The sequence below is a fragment of the Heteronotia binoei genome, chromosome 11 (genome assembly GCF_032191835.1).
Source record: "Heteronotia binoei isolate CCM8104 ecotype False Entrance Well chromosome 11, APGP_CSIRO_Hbin_v1, whole genome shotgun sequence".
NCBI classification, from domain to species: domain Eukaryota; kingdom Metazoa; phylum Chordata; class Lepidosauria; order Squamata; family Gekkonidae; genus Heteronotia; species Heteronotia binoei.
The window spans coordinates 51,464,615-51,483,403 of record NC_083233.1 but is presented as its reverse complement, the minus strand read 5'-3'; the positions used below and the strand labels follow the sequence as shown (position 1 = coordinate 51,483,403).

Genomic DNA, 18,789 nt, shown 5'->3' with positions numbered 1-18,789 from the left:
AGACGAAAGCATCTTTCGGCAGCACCCTGAACGACCAAGCAGCCTTATCTAGGGACAGCACTGCTTGCTCCACACGGAGAGGGGCCTAGAAAAGGTGGCCTAAACAAAGCTCGTCTCCCCCACCCCAGTTGGCTAGCCGCGGTCAACGGGCATCCTTACTTGCGGTCGAAAAATAACAACAAAGAAAAGGCATGCACCTGCCTCACAAAGTGTGCAAAGACTAAAGCTTGCGTGTTGGAACATCAGAACCATGCTTGACACAGTAGGCAGTGGTCGCCCTGAACGACGCTCTGCTCTAGTTGCCCACGAACTTCTCAGGTTGAATATCGACATAGCAGCTCTCAGTGAGGTCCGTTTCCCTGAGGAAGGTAGTCTTCAAGAACACGGTGCTGGCTATACCCTCTACTGGTCGGGTAAGTCAAAGGCTGAGAGCCGCCTTTCTGGCGTTGGCTTCATGGTCAGGAACTCCATTGCCTCCAAACTCGAAAACCTTCCAACAGGTCACTCAGATCGCATCATGTCCATGCGCCTCCCACTTCAAAACAAGCAGCATGCAACACTCTTCAGTGTGTATGCCCCAACCCTTCAAGCAGATCCTGCAGAAAAGAACAAGTTCTATGCTGATCTACGCAACCTCGTACGGAAGACCCCTACAGAGGACAAGGTGATCATCCTTGGCGACTTCAATGCCAGAGTAGGTAAAGACTCGGAAGCCTGGAAAGGAGTACTTGGCAAACACGGCATTGGCAACTGCAATGACAACGGGCGCCTCCTGCTAGAATTCTGCATGGAGCACCAGCTCACCATCACCAACACTATCTTCCAGCAGAAGAACAGTCTGAAGACAACCTGGATGCACCCACGGTCCAAGCATTGGCACCTTATCGACTACATTCTGGTGCGCCAGAGAGACCTTCGAGATGTCTTACACACCCGAGTAATGCCCAGCGCAGAATGTCATACAGATCATCGTCTTGTACGCTGCAATCTCCATCTTCACTTTAAACCCACACCCAGGAGAGGAGGTATCCCTCGGAGGAAGTTTCAGGTTGGCAGCCTCCAGTCAGCCGAAGTTAAAGCTGCCTTCCAGGCAAAACTCCAGTCAAGAATTGAGGACCCCAGTTGCCCCACAGACCCTTCTCCAGAAGCACTCTGGGAACACCTAAAAACTACCGTCCTGCAGATCTCTGAAGAAGTCCTCGGGTTCTCCACAAGGAAGAACAAGGACTGGTTTGATGAGAACAATCAAGAGATCCAAGAATTACTGGCAAAAAAGAGATCTGCCTACCAAGCACATCTTGCTCAGCCCTCCTGTCCTGGGAAAAAAGCAACCTTTCGCGCTGCATGTAGCAACCTCCAGCGCAAGCTTCGAGACATTCAGAACGAGTGGTGGACCAAGCTTGCAGAGAGAACCCAGCTGTGTGCAGACACTGGTGATTTAAGAGGGTTCTACGAAGCCCTGAAGGCAGTATATGGTCCATCATATCAGGCTCAGAGTCCCTTGCATAGTGCAGACGGCCAAGTGCTCCTCACAGACAAGGCATCCATACTGAACCGGTGGTCAGAGTATTTTCAGGTTCTCTTCAGTGCCAACCGCGTAGTTCAAGATTCAGCAATCCACCTCACCCCACTTCAACCGGTGAAAACAGAGTTGGATGAGATCCCCACCCTAGAAGAGACTGTTAAAGCCATCAAGCAACTGAAAAGTGGCAAGGCAGCGGGAGTTGATGGAATTCCACCAGAGATCTGGAAGCATGGGGGCACAGTACTACATAGCTCACTTCACAAAGTACTTGTCACCTGCTGGGAACAAGGCAAATTACCACAGGACTTTCGCGATGCAATCATCATCACCCTATACAAGAACAAAGGGGAAAAGTCAGACTGCTCCAACTACCGGGGGATAACCCTGCTCTCCATCGCAGGCAAAATCCTTGCCAGAATACTCCTGAACAGACTGGTGCCCACCATTGCAGAAGAACTCCTCCCAGAGAGCCAGTGCGGCTTCAGAGCTAACAGGAGCACCACCGACATGGTATTTGTTCTCAGGCAGCTCCAAGAGAAATGCAGGGAACAGAACAAGGCTCTGTATGTGACTTTTGTCGACCTTACCAAAGCTTTCGATACCGTTAGCAGGAAAGGCCTGTGGCAAATCTTGGAACGTTTAGGATGTCCCCCAAGGTTCCTCAGCATGATCATCCAGCTACACGAAGACCAGCGAGGCCAAGTCAGACACTGCAACGACCTCTCGGAGCCCTTCCCAATAGGCACAGGTGTAAAGCAAGGCTGCGTTCTCGCGCCAACTCTCTTTACGATCTTCTTTAGCATGATGCTTCAAAGAGCCGCAGTAGATCTAGATGAGGACGATGGTGTCTACATCCGCTATCGCACCGATGGCAGCCTGTTCAACCTGAGGCGACTAAAGGCACACTCCAAGACAATGGAAAAACTCATCCGAGAGCTACTGTTTGCTGATGATGCTGCACTCGTCTCCCACTCGGTATCAGCTCTGCAGCATATGACGTCCTGCTTTGCAGAGGCTGCCAAGCTATTCGGCCTAGAAGTTAGTCTGAAGAAGACAGAAGTTCTCCACCAGCCTGCACCCCAGGAAGATTATCACCCTCCCTGCATCACTGTGGGTGAATCAGTTCTGAAGACAGTCCAGCAGTTCAGCTACCTGGGGTGCATCATCTCCTCAGATGCCAAGATCGACAAGGAGATTGACAACAGGCTGGCAAAGGCAAACCGTGCATTTGGCCGACTGCACAAAAGAGTGTGGAGCAACAAGCATCTGAAAAAAGGCACAAAGATCAATGTTTACAAAGCGGTTGTGACGACAACCCTCATCTATGGCTCCGAATCGTGGGTTTTATACCGTCATCACCTGCGACTCCTTGAGCGCTTTCATCAGCGCTGCCTCCGCACCATCCTCAACATCCACTGGAGTGACTTTGTGACCAACACTGAAGTCCTCAAGCGGGCAGAGGTTACCAGCATCGAGGCACTGCTGTTGAAGACGCAGCTGCGCTGGGCAGGGCATATTTCAAGGATGGAAAACCACCGCCTTCCCAAGATTGCCCTGTATGGCGAACTCTCCACCGGCCATCGAAATAGAGGGGCACCAAAGAAGAGGTACAAGGACTCCTTGAAGAAATCCCTTAGCACCTGTCACATCAACCATCACCAGTGGTCTGACCTAGCCTCAGATCGCAAAGCATGGAGGCACACCATCCACCAGGCTGTCTCTTCCTTTGAGAACGCACGCATAGCTGGTCTTGAGGACAAAAGGAGATTGAGGAAGAATCGCACTGCTACAGCACCAACCCTAAATCAGACCTTTCCCTGCAGCCGCTGTGGCCGGACCTGCCTGTCCCACATTGGTCTTGTCAGCCACCAGCGAGCCTGCAGCAAACGTGGACTATTGCACCCTTCTTAAATCTTCGTTCGCGAAGCCAAGCCGAGAGAGATCAGCTTTTCTTAATCTGACAGCTGCTGTTTTGGCTTTGCTAGGTTGGCATTTAGTGCTGATGTGGGTGTCACTTTCAACAGCTGCCCATCCTCTCTCTCCACTTCCAGAGCTGGAAATAAAAGATACCCCCAGGTGGTGGGGGAGGGGGGGCTTGAAGGATCTGGAGAGGTTTCTGTTTTGAGCACGGTCTCTTGCAACCATTTGGCCTAATAGCCAACCCGGAAACATGAAGTAGGGTCTGGGAAAAAGCAGGAGGGAAAACCAAATTCAAGACAGCTCCCATGCACAGGCAAGTAAAGGGCTTCCTTTGACTCATAGGTCATCAGTTTGGCCTATTTTTATATCATGGCTTCTGTGTCAAATAAGAAATGCGTGGAGTTTTCAAAGCTCAACCATTGCTTCTCTTGGGACTAAAGGGCACTGCTAAATTTCTCAAGTGAGAGGCTGCTCAAAAGTGGCTACCCTTTGTAGGGGAAGTGAAAAATTTGCTTTCTCTTAGCCTCAGTCTTCAAAGGAAGACTATTATATAGAGCAGGGGTCCCAAACCCCTGGGCTGTGGACTGGTACCGGTCCATGGTCTGTTAGCAACAGGGCCATGGAGCAAGGTAGAGGTGCCACACTGCACCTTTCAGGGGAGGCAGCCTCAGAATGAGGCAGAACAGCCCCACCACCCCTTCTGCCTGCCCGGGGCCCAGGGAGACGAAAGAGGCAGCGCAGCCTCTCTCCAAAGCACCACCTCTCATCCTCCTGGGTCCCTGGTGGGTGGAAGGGGCAGTGTGGCAGCAACCTTCGCCTAGCCCTCATTTAACAACTCCCATGGGGGGCAGGGATGGGGCAAGGGGTAGCCTGGGGCAGCAAAAACCCCAGCACCCCACACACACACACTGGTCTGGGAAAAATGGTCTTCCACTAAACTGGTTCTTGGTGCCAAAAAGGTTGGGAGCCACTGATACAGAGTCCACCCTTTCTACTGCTCTGATGCCCTTGGATGCATAGATTGCTACTCTCAGGGGAATTTTCCTTCCAAATGGTACCTTCTCCCCCAACACACTTTTCCATTTTGTCACCATGAGGGAAGGGCAGACCTACATTTTCATGATCCATCATAGGTAGTTGGACTACATTATAATGCTATCTTGTATGAAATGGAGTTCCTTACATAGTTAAGAAAGTCCATGTGTACCTTCCTTCCTTAGCAGCAAACACCAGATACATTCTGCTGTGATACATGTCTTGAGCATTCTGCTAACCTAATCATTCCTTCAGTCTGCGGTGCCCAGGTGCTGGTTATGCTTACTCTCTACTTATGTTTAAATGAACTAACCACTTGACTGGAGTATTCAATGCTCCTGAATGTTGCTTATGACAACCCATAGCTGTCACAAAGAGAAAGCCTGATTTAAACATGATACTGAAATACTAGAAATGTAGAGGAGAGTCCCTGAGGGTCATCTAGTCCAATCGCATGCAGTGTCTCTGCTCTAAGTCTAGAACTTATGATCGTGCATACACACAGCCTCTACTTAAAACTGGGCAGCACGCATGCAGCACTGTCCACCACTACTTGCATACCACCACTCTGCGCGTCAATTAAATAACAGAAGCTCAGATAGGATGCATGACACAGATTAGCAAAGATACCATCAAAACAAGGAAGATGCCAACATGACCATGCCAACATGTGGTTTGACCAACCACAAAAGGAAAGCAGGCTTTCTTTCAAAAGTCAAAGAGCACAGGAAGGTACTTGGGTTCTGGCAAAACCAACACAAGCTACCTCTAAGGCAAGCCAAAGGAGACTCTGAGGGGCATACAACAAAAACATTAAGAATTTCTTTACATATAGCAGAAGCAGAAAACCAACCACACGGGGTTGGGTTCTCGGAAAGCAAAGATTGCTAAGGGAAAATGGAGTCCTCCAAGAAATTTTAGACTCTCTTAAATGCAGATACAGTATTACAGATATGGCAGTGGCCTCTCCTAGAACTGCTATTTTCATTGATGGTGTCTGAAGAACTGAGGCCAACTGAGGTGATACAAAACAAAGTTCTACGGCTAACAGACAAATTAAAAGTGGACAAGTTACTGAGTTGCTCAAGTACTCGCATAGGCTTTCAGGAGCTCAGATATGCAATTTTTTATTTCCTGACAATACACAGCTTGTCCTTAAAACCACACTCTGCACCAGGGAATTTGAAAGTAACAAACTGAACGCTGATTTATTTTTAAAAAGGAATCTGGAATTACAAGCTTCCTAGCCTGATGCCTGTTAAAGACAGACTGCTTAAATGTTATAAAGCATTGGTCAACCCATGCTTTGTAACTCTCCAGTAGGTCCTGTAGAGCCACCTTTATTTTTGCTGTATTTCAGAAGGGTCAGCTGCTAATGCATGTTCGTAGAGAGTAAAGGCGCCATGTCTCCTGCCTCTTTTCATGCATCTAAGAACTGCAGGATGGCAAGTGAAGACTATTCAGTGGTGAATAAGATTCCTTGATGGCTCAGGCTCTTGACTGGTTCCACACTATGGTACGCTTTCTTGTGTTTGGCTTGCTTCCTGTCCTTGAGTTTCTTGGTCTGCTGACTGCAGTCCTGCCTCTGACACCAAGAAATCATAACTCTAGCTTTCTCTTCCTGTCACATAACTCTGTCACATGTTTACAGTGCAGCAGGTCCCTTGTTGCTATTTGAGACTTAAAGGGAATCCTAGCTGTGGGAAGGCTGAAGACTAACGGTACAGAGGGATGAGCTTTGCTCTCAGCAAAAGAAGTTTTGCCTCACCAACATTGTAGCGTTCCTTGACAGTGTTAATGAGTATAGATAAGGGTGATCGGGTAGACCTTATATACTTGAATCTCCACCATCACCCATTTGTTGACAACATTCCTCACCATAAATTCAATACTGGACAAATTCAAAGAGAGTAGAATGCCAGTTGATTGCAGAAGGCAATGATGGAGCCCGTGGGACCTTTGGTCTATGTGGCCCTTCAAGGATGTCGTCAGCCATTTATGGACGTATTCCTATATAAATTCCTGAATCATGGGATAAGGGAACAGATCATCAAGTGGTTAAGCAACAGACAGCACAGAGTAGGAATAAATTAGCACTTTGTCATATAGGTGAATAATTGGATCCTCAAAAATATGTAGTAAGGTATGACCTAATTTGTTCATAAATGATCTACAATCAAGGGCAAGCAATGAAGTACTGGTCACAAATGACATGGAATCGTTGAGGAAGGTAAAAACAAAGTGGACTGAGAAGAGACTCTTTCTGTACAGGAGGTCGGGTGGCATTGGCTTGTTTTTCACTGTGGGGGTTATTGGTTGTCCCTGCCCCCCAAAACCAAAATCATGTATGCATGCCCCATTAAATTTGAAGTCCTGGCTATGGCCCTGAGAAGAACTCAAAAAGATCTCTGCCATATGGATGAATAACAATATGACTGGTGAGATCCAATGTAAGCATAAAGTGATGCATGTTGGAGAATAAAATCTCACCATTATATACAATGATAGGATCTAGACTGGCAGTAACTAACCAAAAAAAAGTGTGATCATGCCAGCTAGTTCTGTGAAAATGTCCACTCAGTATGTAGTAGAGGCAAAAAAAGGCAAAATTCTTTGCTAAGGGTTTTAAAAAGGGATTTGGGGGGGAAACCCCAGCCATTATTGTTTTTGTATAGATTTATGGTGCTGCTTCATTTGGAAAACCTGGCACAGTTCTTCACTGACCCATCTTATAAAGAATAAATTAAGAGCCCTGGAAAACTTGAAAAAGAACAGGACTTTTCTTTCTTTTCTTTTCTTTTAAGAGAAACCCACAGGAATGCAGTTCCAGCTGGCTTAGTGTCAGGGGGTGTGACCTAATATGCAAATGAGTTCCTGCTGGTCTTTTTTTACCAAAAAAAAGCCCTGGAAAAGAGGATAAAAATTATTCTGCAGCTGGAATACTTTCTCTACAGAGAAAGGCTAAAGAGTCTGGGGCTTTTCCCCTTAGAGAATGACTAATGTAGGACCTGGTAGAAATTTAATTCAAAAAAGTGTAGTGGATCTAGAAAACCTTTTATCCCTTTCTCATAAAAATGGGGGAGAGGCAGCCAACAGAGATGATTAAAAAGTAGATTAAAATCAGGACTAAACATTTCATACAATATCTAGTTAAGATGTCACTGTAGTGATAGCTGCTGCTTAGATGGCTGCAAAATGAAATATTGGACACATTCACAGAGCGTAGAATGCCAGTTGATGGCAGAAGGCCATGATGGAGAGGGATCTTTGGTCTATGTGGCCCTTCAAGGATGTCTTGTCAGCCATTTATGGATGTAAAAGGACATCAGTCTGACCCAGTAAGAGGGCTCTTCTTGCCAGGCGGCTGAAAACCCCATTTAAATAAGTCACTAGGTAGAGGGAATTTCCAGCCTACCCTCATGTTTAAATGAAGGCTCAAAGAGCACTTGATCTGTCCCCCACCTGTCCTCCACAACAGTACAAGAGATGCGAGGTACAGTCGGAATGGATCTCAGGTTGGTCTTGAACAGATGTCCCTGTGATGTCAGTGACACAGAGGCTGCAATCATATATTTATTTATTTAATCAAATTTATATCCCGCCCTCCCCTGGCGGGCTCAGGGCTGCTAACAACAAATAAAAACAGCATCACATATTAAAAGCAAATATACATTTGCAACCCTGGGATTCCAGAAGGAAGTTGGTTCCACCACTACACCTGACGCCCCCAGGGCGGCACTTAGGGGTGTTCTTCTGTGTGAACAACCAGGAATCCACCGCAGCCTGGCATCGGGCAGCCCCCCACCCCGCCCCCGCCTTGTGTGGGGCCACTGCGGCAGGCAGCTTTGATATGGGGCATCTCAGGGACCAAATGCACCTACTACATAAGAGCGAGTAGCTCTTGCCGAATGTCAAGCACCTTGGGGCCGAGAGCAGTCACCCTGGGGCCTTGTGAGGCAAGGAGCCCCGCGTGCTTGCCATGGCGCGAGCCCCCGGGGGCGCGGAGAGAGGGGCGTCCCTCCTGCTGGAAGTCCAGCGCGGGCCACGAGAGGCGCGGAGGAGGGAGGCCGGCGGCGGCGGCGGCGCCTCGGTGAGCGGCGTAGGCTGGCCGGGGCTCAGGCGAGGGGGGAACCAATGCGGCATTTCCTGGCTGGCCGGGCGCCCCTCCTGCTGCCGCCGAGAGGGGCGAGGGGGAGGCGGCGACGGTGGCGGAGGCGCTCGCACTGCAGCTTCCGGCCGGGCTCCTGCAGCAGCAGCAGGCAGCAGCGGGGAGGAGGAGGAGGCGCCGCCGCCGCTGCTGGGGAGCCAGGCTGCCCGGGCCGGGCCGGAGAGCGCCGCGCGCCACGCATGGAGCCGCCGCCGGCGAGGAGGGCCCGGCGCGCCGGAGGTGCAGGCGAAGTCGGAGGCGGCCGCGGCGCGCTCCTCCCTCTGCTCGTGCTGCTGAGCTGGGGAGCTGCCCAGGAGCTGAGTCCCCGCGGGAGGAACGTCTGTCCGGCGCCCGGGTAAGAAGAAGACGGCCCACGCTCGGCCCCGTCGCACGAGGGCGCGCCGCCCAGCCTCGCCAAGCACACGCCGCCCCAGGCGCTCTCCGGCGCGCAGGGCAGCCGGGCCTAGTTCAGCCGGTTGGACGGCGGGGGGGCGGGCGGGCGAGGGGCTGCAGCCTTGGTCTTCCTCGGAGTCGGGAGGCCGCCTTGAATGGCAACGGGGGCTGCAGAGATGAGGTGTGGACTGTCAGGAAAGACCCTCTCTCGGTCCTCCGCAGACGTTGGGATGTGGCTTATCCCGTCTCCGATGCCCGTTCTTTAGAGGAGGGGGCGGCTCTGGTCCTTCCCCATCCGCAAGCAGAAATCCCCTCATACTTTCTCAGCTTGGATGGTCTAAAGATGCCCGTGGTCTAATCTGGGGATTTAAGTAACGGGCCACTTTCTCTCTTTCTGTCCTGGCAAGAAACTCCACTTTTTTTCCGTGGGGGGGGGGGGTGTCCCCAAATGTGCTGTAGAATAGCTGGGGGGGGGGTTGAAATATCCTCATGTCACCCAGAGTGCACATGCCTCCAAAGAGTGCAGACGCCTCCGGGGAGAGAGAGAGAGAGAAGTGAGAGTCCCCCTCCTTGGATGGCTCTCCCTCCTTGTATAGTCTCCATCCTTTCTGTTGCCTCTGCAAAGTTTGCCAGTGTGGCTCTGATTCTGGATTTCTCCCTGAGATTTCGTGACAGTCTTCAGGGAGCCCTCCCCCCTTTACCCTGAGACCCCCCCCCCCAATGGTGGGGAACCTATCTTCTAGCCTGGGGAGGGGGGTTCTCATGGATCCCAGGGGAGCTTGGGATGGCTGGTTCCCCCCCCCCATAGATTGGAGACTGTATCCAGACCCAGAGAAGAAGGGATTGCTTTCCTCTCCATTCGTGGTGCCACGGTTGCTGCTGGTCTCCCATGGCTTGAATGGGGAGGCCCCTGGAAAGGCGGTGGGGGAGACGGACTGGTGGCGCGGGATGTTAATTGCAACTTCTCTCGCAACCCTGTATTTAAGCAGTAAAAGGATTGCCAGCACTGAGCTCTTGGAAGACTCTGGTTTCCTCTCCCTCCAGCTAAGGCTGCTTTTGGAGAGTTAACCCCATCCTATACTTAATGGTCTCAAGATGCTGCATTTAATTTCCGCACTTGCCAAACAGCCCTCTCCCCTGCACACACACACACACAGACACACATACATTGCCCACCCTGCTGTACCCGAAATTGCAGCTCTCTGAATGGAAACCTGAGCTACGAAAGCGACTGACATTTCTGGGGATCCACCCTTCCCAATAGGTGTCCCTCCCCCCATCTTTTCCATGAGGTTCAAAGAACCAGTGAGAGAGAAAACCCAACCCCAAACACTCACCAGCCTCCTTCCAAGTGTAACTTAAAACCCAATGGAAAGAGACGATACATCTGTTTTCAATTGAAACTCTTGCAAACAAACCTTCTTAGACGAAAGAGGGCTTTGCCGTTTCTGCGTGAGGTTTCTTCCCCACCCCCTTTGCCATAGAAGCATCTGGGCCATGTTTTCTCTACCAAGACAATGTCTGTTTTGTGATGGAGGCAAGCATGGAAATTTGGGGAGGGGGGTGTTAGAGATGCAGTTGAGTGTTCGGATGGCAGCAGGATGGGCCTCCTGTGATTGTCCTTGATCAAGTAAAGGAGCTGCTGGAATGTGCATTTCAGGGGCACTTGGGCTCCCAAGAGACCAGAGGCCCAGGCCAGACAATTCTGCCCTCTCATCTTCTTCCCCATAGGCAAATGGAGGCATTTCAGAGTCCCTGAAATGAGCTGAGCGAAGCAGCTTTGGGAGTGCTGCACCAGGATTTTGGGGGCACTCAGCTCAGACCCAGCCAGCGGTGCTGATGATAGGCATTGGCTCACTTGCTGCCTCCAGTCACAGTGCAGGAGAAAGGCAGCTGGTGAGCTGACACCATCACCGCTGGAAAATACAAACCAAATGCTCCTGCAGCACTAGTGGAGTTTCTGGGGCCACAACAGCTCTGCAAAGCAGCCCCTCAGGAACTTCCCTTGAAAGATAAATGGCCAGTCTGCCTCCCCACACACACACACATTCTGGCAGACTTCACTGGGTTACTGTACATATTTAGATATAGATCATAGAATTATAGAGTTGGAAGGGACCTCCAGGGTCATCTAGTCCAACCCCCTGCACAATGCAGGAAAGATGGGTGGCTGTGTTCATCTGTCTGTAGCAGAAGAGAAGAACAAGAGTCCAGGAGCTCCTTAAAGACTAGCAAAAATTGTGGGAGGGTATGAGCTTTCATGAGTCACTGCTCACTTCTACAGATTTATGACACAGGTGCTACTGGACTCTTAGTCTTTTCTACTGATATGTAGATATATCAGGGAAGGAAACTGGAAAGCAAAATAAGCAGTGCTCCATGTGCAATGCAATTCTCCAAGAGCACAGGAAAGCCTGAGAATGTGTTGCCATTTGTAGAATTTAGGTTCGTAGGAATTCCAGTTTTCATTTAAACAAATCATAGCAACTTTCTAGCCCTTGTGATTGGGAAGATAGGCTTGTAGTTTTATACAGGCAGCAGCTGATCAACAAGTTTCCCAACGGTTTATGGTGGAGAAGGCTGAAGATGGTTCCCAGTTCTTTCTTCGCACTTTTGAGTTCTTTGTGATTGGATTTCCAGATAGGAACTTTGCAAATAGGAAGTGCAGTTAAGGAAATGGATTTGCAAATAGGAAGTGCAGTTAAGGGATGTGAGGGCAATCTGGCTGCGACATCTGTCACCCCATTGATAGCCAGGGTTGATTCGGCTGATCTGACTGGCTAGGCAGGTATCCCCTAGTACCTCCCTCACTGCTCCATGTGCATCCCTCCTGAAGCTGCGCACTTGGTGGAAGAGGACAACCATCCCAAATAAAAGGAGTGTACCATTCTTCGGTCAAGGGTATATGATAGCTGCTCTCCCCTGCTAGAACCTCCAAACAAGTGCAATTAAGGAACTGGGAACCAACTTCAGCCTCCTTAGCTGCAGGGGCTGCAGCATTCCCTGCCTCTCCCTCATGAATGGCAAAGCCAGAAAAAGGCTGCAGTCTGATGTAAGGCCTCACTGAGTTGGTTCTTCATTGTTAATAGTAAAAAAAATGCAGATTAGATTCTGTATAATTAGAGAAATCAGAGATTCTTAATGTAAACAATTTATGCCAGCCTTTCTTGGTATATGGTTTTAATCTCCTGCCACACCTCCCTGGGTGCAGCCTGCTGAGAGTTCTTCTGTGCAAACCTCACAAGAGGTGTGTGAGAGAGAGCACTGCTGAGGTCTTGTGAGTTTCAGTGAGGCGCAGGGGATTGTCCCTTCAATGACTCATATCTGCTTGTCTCCTGCTGTGCCTCAAGGTAAAACTCACATAGGCTTTGGATAATGGTTCCATTCAGAGAAACTACTATGCTTGGTGCCCCTTCCTCAAATTCCAGGCCATATTTCCACTAAGATCTTTTACAGAGCAGAACAACCTTTGGCCTCCAGGTCAGGATGCGTTCCTATAGAAGCTGGCCTCTTTTAGCTGGGAGGTAGGAGATGCAATTGCCCTGCAGCTTTGAACCTCATCTCCCCTATTTCTTCCTGGCTTTCCATATTGAACTTGGCCGCAGTGAGTCCTAGAAGAAGCCAGATGTCTAGTGTAGAGGTCCAACTGCTAGTCAGACATCTATCCGGTGTCCAGTCCTGTGCTGAACATGGACCAGAGGTTGCCTCACCTTACCCCAATCTCGTGAGAATGGGTTGGATAATGCATAGGAAGCGCTTGGAACACTCAAAACCACTGCTTCAGAACATATTACTATATATTATTTTATAATTTTGTGTTGACAGTTGCATGGTTTTCAGGTTGCCTGTACATCTGAATTATTTGGGTTGCCCATACATCTGAATTATTTGAATTATAAAGAGCTGGATCCACTGCAGATTTCCATTGATGGAATGTGGGATGATTTTTGCCAATTCTCCTTTCCATGCCAATCCTTTGATTTTCTGTATGGGGGACATTTGGGACTGTAGTGGGAGGGGTGGTACAAGGAGGTTTTGCTCCACTAACAAAAGTCCCCTTCATTAGCAAAAAGTTTGCACAGGATCCAACCCAAAATGCCCTGAACCACCAGCCATCAAAGCCAGTAAAGAACCTTCTTGGGTTATTAGTTTTATAAAAACCCTCTGCTAGTGATCCCTTGAAGCCAAGCAATAGCATTCCCATGGCAGTACTCCTCAAACCAAAAAGACGTTGTCTCGAACCTGCTACCTGCCAAGCCCTTGTTGATGAACATGTTGCACTTCCCCAAAGAGGGGTCCACAGATGCACTTGCCATGTTTCTGAGAATTCTGGGACAAACGTCTTGAATCACAATCTGTTGCAATGATACCTTTTAAGAGGTTGGTGCACCAAGTTTAAACCTCCTTAGGATCAGGTAGTCTAATCCCCCAGGGGCTTGCCATCTGAAATGTGTATGTATATATATATATATGTGTGTGTGTGTGTGTGTGTGTGTGTGCCAAAAAAAATGCAGCCTACCTAATTTGAGAAGGAGCCTATTACATCATTGTGGGGTATTAACTGGCAGTGAATCTTGAAACCAGGCCAGTCTTGTATCATGTGAAATGAGTAATAAATATCAGCATTTTAACAGCTTTCTGTGTGTGCACGCAACACACACACACACACACACAAAGCTAAACATTCTCTCTTTTTTGGAATGGAGGGATCTGGAAACAACCCCCGCATGATGGCTTCTCCATACTGCTACTCTGATATGTAATGTCGGTCATGGCATGATGCTGTCTGGCATAGAGAATTTCCAAGCTGGTTGCAGCTTTATCCAGAAAAAAAATCACACAGTGGCCAGAGCTACATGTTATGGTGTGGCAGAACTTGCACAGGAAAACCCTCTGTGTGACAGAGGTAATACCTTGATGGGCCCTCAGTTGTTGCTGTGAAAGTCCGCATCTTTCTATTTCCAAAATGATACAAAAAGGGGAGGATTTCAGAGAAGAAGAAGAAGATATTGGATTTATATCCCGCCCTCCACTCCGAAGAGTCTCAGAGCAGCTCACAATCTCCTTTACCTTCCTCCCCCACAACAGACACCCTGTGAGGTGGGTGGGTCTGGAGAGGGCTCTCACAGCAGCTGCCCTTTCAAGGACAACCTCTGCCAGAGCTATGGCTGACCCAAGGCCATGCCAGCAGGTGCAAGTGGAGGAGCAGGGAATCAAACCCGGTTCTCCCAGATAAGAGTCTGCACACAAAACCACTACACCAAACTGGCTCTCCCGACTGCTCCTTTTATCTGGACTTAGTTCATCATCCTTAAACAATCTCTGTCCTGACTTGGATGGCCTAGGCTAGCCTGATCTTGAAAGCTAAAGAGAATCAGCCCTGGTTAGTACTTGGATGGGAGACCACCAAAAAAGTCCAGGGTTTTTGCCCCAAGGCAGGCAGAAGCAAACCACCTCTGTTCACTGCTTGCCTTGAAAACCCTGTGAGGTTGCCATGAGCTGGTTTGGACTTGATTATGCTTTCTACCACCAAAAAGGTCCTAAGCAACTTTGGACCTAGGTATCTGCAGGACTGCTTGTGCTATATAAACCTGCTCATAGCTTGAGATTCTCTGCAGCTGGCCTTCCCTGTGCAAGTGAGAGAAGATTGGTGGGCGTGTGGGAGAAGGCTTTCTCTGTGGTTCTGGCACTCCATGGTCCCGGAGTCTCAAATGGTATTTTAGAGCAGATCAGTTAAAATGAGTCTTCTTTGAGGTGGATTAAACAAGAGCCCTGCGGCACAGAGTGGTAAGTTGCAGTACTGTAGTCCAAACTCTGCTCACGACCAGAGTTCGATCCCAGCAGAAACTGGGTTCAGGTAGCCGGCTCAAGATTGACTCAGTCTTCCATCCTTCCAAGGTCAGTAAAATGTGTACCCAGCTTACTGGGGGTCAAGTGTAGATGACTGGGGAAGAAATGGCAAACCACCCCATAAAAAGTCTGCCAAGAAAACATCACATCATGACATCACCCCCTGGGTCAGTAACCTCAGTGCTTGCGCAGTAGTCACCTTTACCTTTATCTTAAACTGGTAAATTTTTCCACCAAATTAAAGCTTTTGAGATTTCCTAGATCTTAGTTTATTGACTCATTTGTGTATTACAGCTGCCTTTATTGTTGTAATTTAGAACTGGATGGATTTTGGGATTTATTTGGACCGCACTGTTTACTGCTTGCCTTTTTCCCTTGTTTTGTTTTTTATTAACATGTTGTTTTGGGATTTCTTATTGGTTTTACATTATTGTTTTATTTTTTTAATTTGTGAGCCAAGAGTTTTTGAAGTGAAAGGGTGTAGTATGAATCTTATCAATACGTTCTTTGCTGCTCTTGTGCTAAACTCTGGATTGCACACTTGTGAGTGTCATAGAGCCCAGGATGACGCCACATTCTTGTGGTTGTCATTGTCAATTAAGTAAATGAATTCTTCACTAGACTTTAGCTCACATAACCAAAGATTTTTCTTCCAGTGGCATCAGTGATTAGATTATGTTTGTGCAGTGGGTTTGGTGTTTGCTTGCTATCGTGCATACTGATGACCGGCTTCTTATATGTGGTGGTGCTGCCTTTTACCTTTGTGGCTGACAGTGCTTTAGAGCAGAGGTGGCCAACGGTAGCGCTCCAGATGTTTTTTGCCTACAACTCCCATCAGCCCCAGCCATTGGCCATGCTGACTGGGGCTGATGGGAGTTGTAGGCAAAAAAACATCTGGAGAGCTACCGTTGGCCACCCCTGCTTTAGAGTTCCTACATGACTGGTTTTCAAGCAAGAGAGCAAATCTACTATACCCTGCTTGGGCAGGGGCTACAAAGAAATAGTTTTGGTGCTTGGTGTGTTGTCAGCAAAGGCGGCCTTGCAGCTCTATGGAGTTTAGGGAGAGGCTGCTAATGCATGCTGCTTCCTTTCAGGGGGTACTCTTTTCTTGCAAAGAAACGGACTCAGTAAATGGATGGCCCTGGAATTTCCTAGTGGAAATGTGATGGGAGAGAATATTATGATTAGATTCTTTGTGACTGTCAACTTGCCTTCCCCTTTTATTTGATGAGTTTAGGTGTTGCAAGGGCAAAATAAGTAATGTTTCTATAGTTGTATGCATAAGTGGCCAAGAAACCATCCATCAACCTTTCCTGTGGCCCAGGAGCCAGGGATTGGCCCAGGAGCTGGACTGCTGAGTTAGTTGCTAACTCTGTTCCATGCAGATAGCTACTCCAGATAGGTTTGCCAATCTCCAGGAGGGGCCTAGGGTTCTCCCAGAATTACAGCTAGTCTCCAGACTACAGTGATCAGGTAGAAATGGCAGCTTTGGAGGACTGACTCTAAGGCATTGTATTCACACTGAGCTTCCTTCCTTCCCAAATTCTGCCCTTTCCAAGTATTGCCTTCAAATCTCCAAGAATTCCCCTACCAGAGCTGGCAACCCTAACCTCTGAAGTGATTTAACTGGGAAGGGAGGTTTAAATCATGAAATGAAATAAATGGGGCGCCAGATTGGATTAGGAGAATTCCTCATAAAGCATCTATGTCCCACCATTAGAGAATTCAGAAAGCTTTAGATAAATAATCTTATTAGCTCTTCAACAACCCTGTAAGGTAAACCAGTAGCATTATTATCACATTCAGATTACTTGTGAAAATTGAAGAGATTGTTGCTTGCTTTAAGGCTACCTAGGGAGTTCCAGGCAGCTGTGAGGGTCCTTCTGAATGGCAAGAGTCAATCTTTCCTAATGCATACTCTCTCTGTCCTATCTTTCTGCAGTTCTTCTGGGTCCGTTTGCTGCCCTGGATGGAAGCAACAAGGCGAGGAATGTTTGATTGGTAAGGGCCAGTTTCATATTGTCCCTCCTCCTTTCCTAAACATACTAGAGGCAACCCAAAAGTCTCCTGTCTTTTGCTGGAGGAATAGGGAATGAAACAGGAAAGCCCCTTTGTTCTCTTTGTTTCCATGTGTTGATGTTCCAGTGATGAGCCTTTCTGGCCCTCCTCTTCATGGTTAGGAAAAGGCCAGCCTGATCTTGTCAGATTTCAGAAGCTAAGCAAAGTTAGTCCTGACTGGTATTTGAATGGGAGACCACCAAGGAATACCAGGGTTGTGACAGGGAGGCAGGCAATGGCAAACCACCTTTGAACATCTCTTGCCTTGAGAACCCCATGGGGTCACTGTGTCAGCTGTGACTTAATGGCACTTTCTACCATCACCAACATTCAGCCCATGGGTCATGAGTACACATCCATGAACACATAAAGCAGACTGAATCAGACTATTGGTCCATCAAGGCCGTTGTTGTCTACTTACACTTGCAGCGGCTGTCCAGGGCCCCAGGAAGAGGTCTTTCGCATCATCTTTTACCTATAGATACCAGGAAGGGATTGATCTTGGGCCCTTCTGCATGCCAAACAGATGCTCTATCACTGAGCCACAATCCGTACCCTAAAGAGTGCTGTAAATCCCTATAGAGATTCCATTTTTGAATTTTGGGGAGGAGGTGTTTTGGGGAGAGGCACTAGATGCTATGCTGAAAAATTGGTGCCTCTACCTCAAAAAACAGCCCCTCAGAGCCTCTCAGATTAATTCTCCATTATCCCTCTGCCTCCAACTGAGGATTGGCATCCCTAGGGAATAGTGGCATTTGGCAATGCAATTTTTAAAATAAAATATCAAGAAAAAACACAAAGATCAAAGCAGAAACTAAAAATATGAATTGCTCTAAACCTGGGAAAACAACGAAATGCCATTGCAAGCTTCTCCCCCCACCCCCACCTCCGAGGTCTACTCAGATTGGCAATGGCTCTCCAGTGTAATATCCCCCTTTGGCTGTGGGTTCCCAGGTTAGATCAGGTCCACTAAGCAGAGACAAGCTGGCTCAAAGCATCAACCCCTTATTTGCAAGGACACAATTCCAGGTGTACTTGTGGATGTATGTGCAGATGTACTTGTGAAGCATGAGCTTCAGCTGGCTGTAGGAACACTGAAAGTGAAACTGAGCTCCACTCCATTGCAGCACATTGCAGCCTGAGCCAGGACTGCTGCTACCACAACATTTAGCATGCAGAGAGCCCTGGATACTATCACCACCTAGCCCCAGTACCTCAGTACTGCCTCCCTTGGCCACACACACTCACGTCACCTGTCCACAGGCTGGCGGCTGTGCTGCTCCCGTGGCCCAGGGCAGTGGAGGGAGGGAGAGGGGTAAAAGGAAGGCCTTCCTACTCAACCCCACCACTGCCTCTTCCGCCTTGTCCTTACGGGGTGCTCCAGTGCTGCGACCCACTTTGAGCTTTCTCCTGCAGGTACCCCTGTGGCAAGATGCCGCCCTAGGTGGTGGCCTACCCTGCTGACTCCTTAGTGCCAGCCCTGCAGTTATGTCTGGGAAGAGTGGTAGTGACTCTTCTAAAATCCAGCACTTCCAGAAGGAGCTATATCACAGTCTTAAATATGTCAGCTCTGGGCTTTAACATAATTCTAATTGGGTCTGGGGATTTTATATGGTCTTTTTTTGCTTTTGTGGTGTGTCTGGTGGGATTTCGTATGGTCTTTTTATGCTTTTGTGGTGTGTCTGATAAGCTTATTGTTGTGAGGACACTGCATCTTGTCTGAGGACTATTTTATGGACAGTTTTATTTTATTTTTATGTCCCTGGGCTTTTAAAAATGGGTTGTTGCTTTTATGTAGATAATTTATTATTTTAATTGTAAACCACCCAAGCAGGACTCTGGAGAGGCAGCAGAAAAATCT

At 48.4% G+C, this 18,789-nt stretch overlaps 1 protein-coding gene across 3 annotated transcripts in view; it reads left to right on the top strand.

Moving 5' to 3' along the window:
* The first annotated feature begins 8,574 nt into the window (after positions 1-8,574).
* The window catches only part of SCARF2 (scavenger receptor class F member 2), a 57,804-nt gene continuing 47,589 nt past the window's right edge, over positions 8,575-18,789 (top strand). The window contains exons 1-2 of one of the 3 annotated variants that reach the window (XM_060249201.1): positions 8,575-8,982; positions 16,813-16,871. In XM_060249201.1, the coding sequence (XP_060105184.1) occupies positions 8,615-8,982; positions 16,813-16,871 (427 nt within the window). In that variant the 5' untranslated portion in view covers positions 8,575-8,614. The remainder of the gene's footprint in view (positions 8,983-16,812; positions 16,872-18,789) is intronic. The other 2 variants (XM_060249200.1, XM_060249203.1) reach the window with 2 other exon arrangements.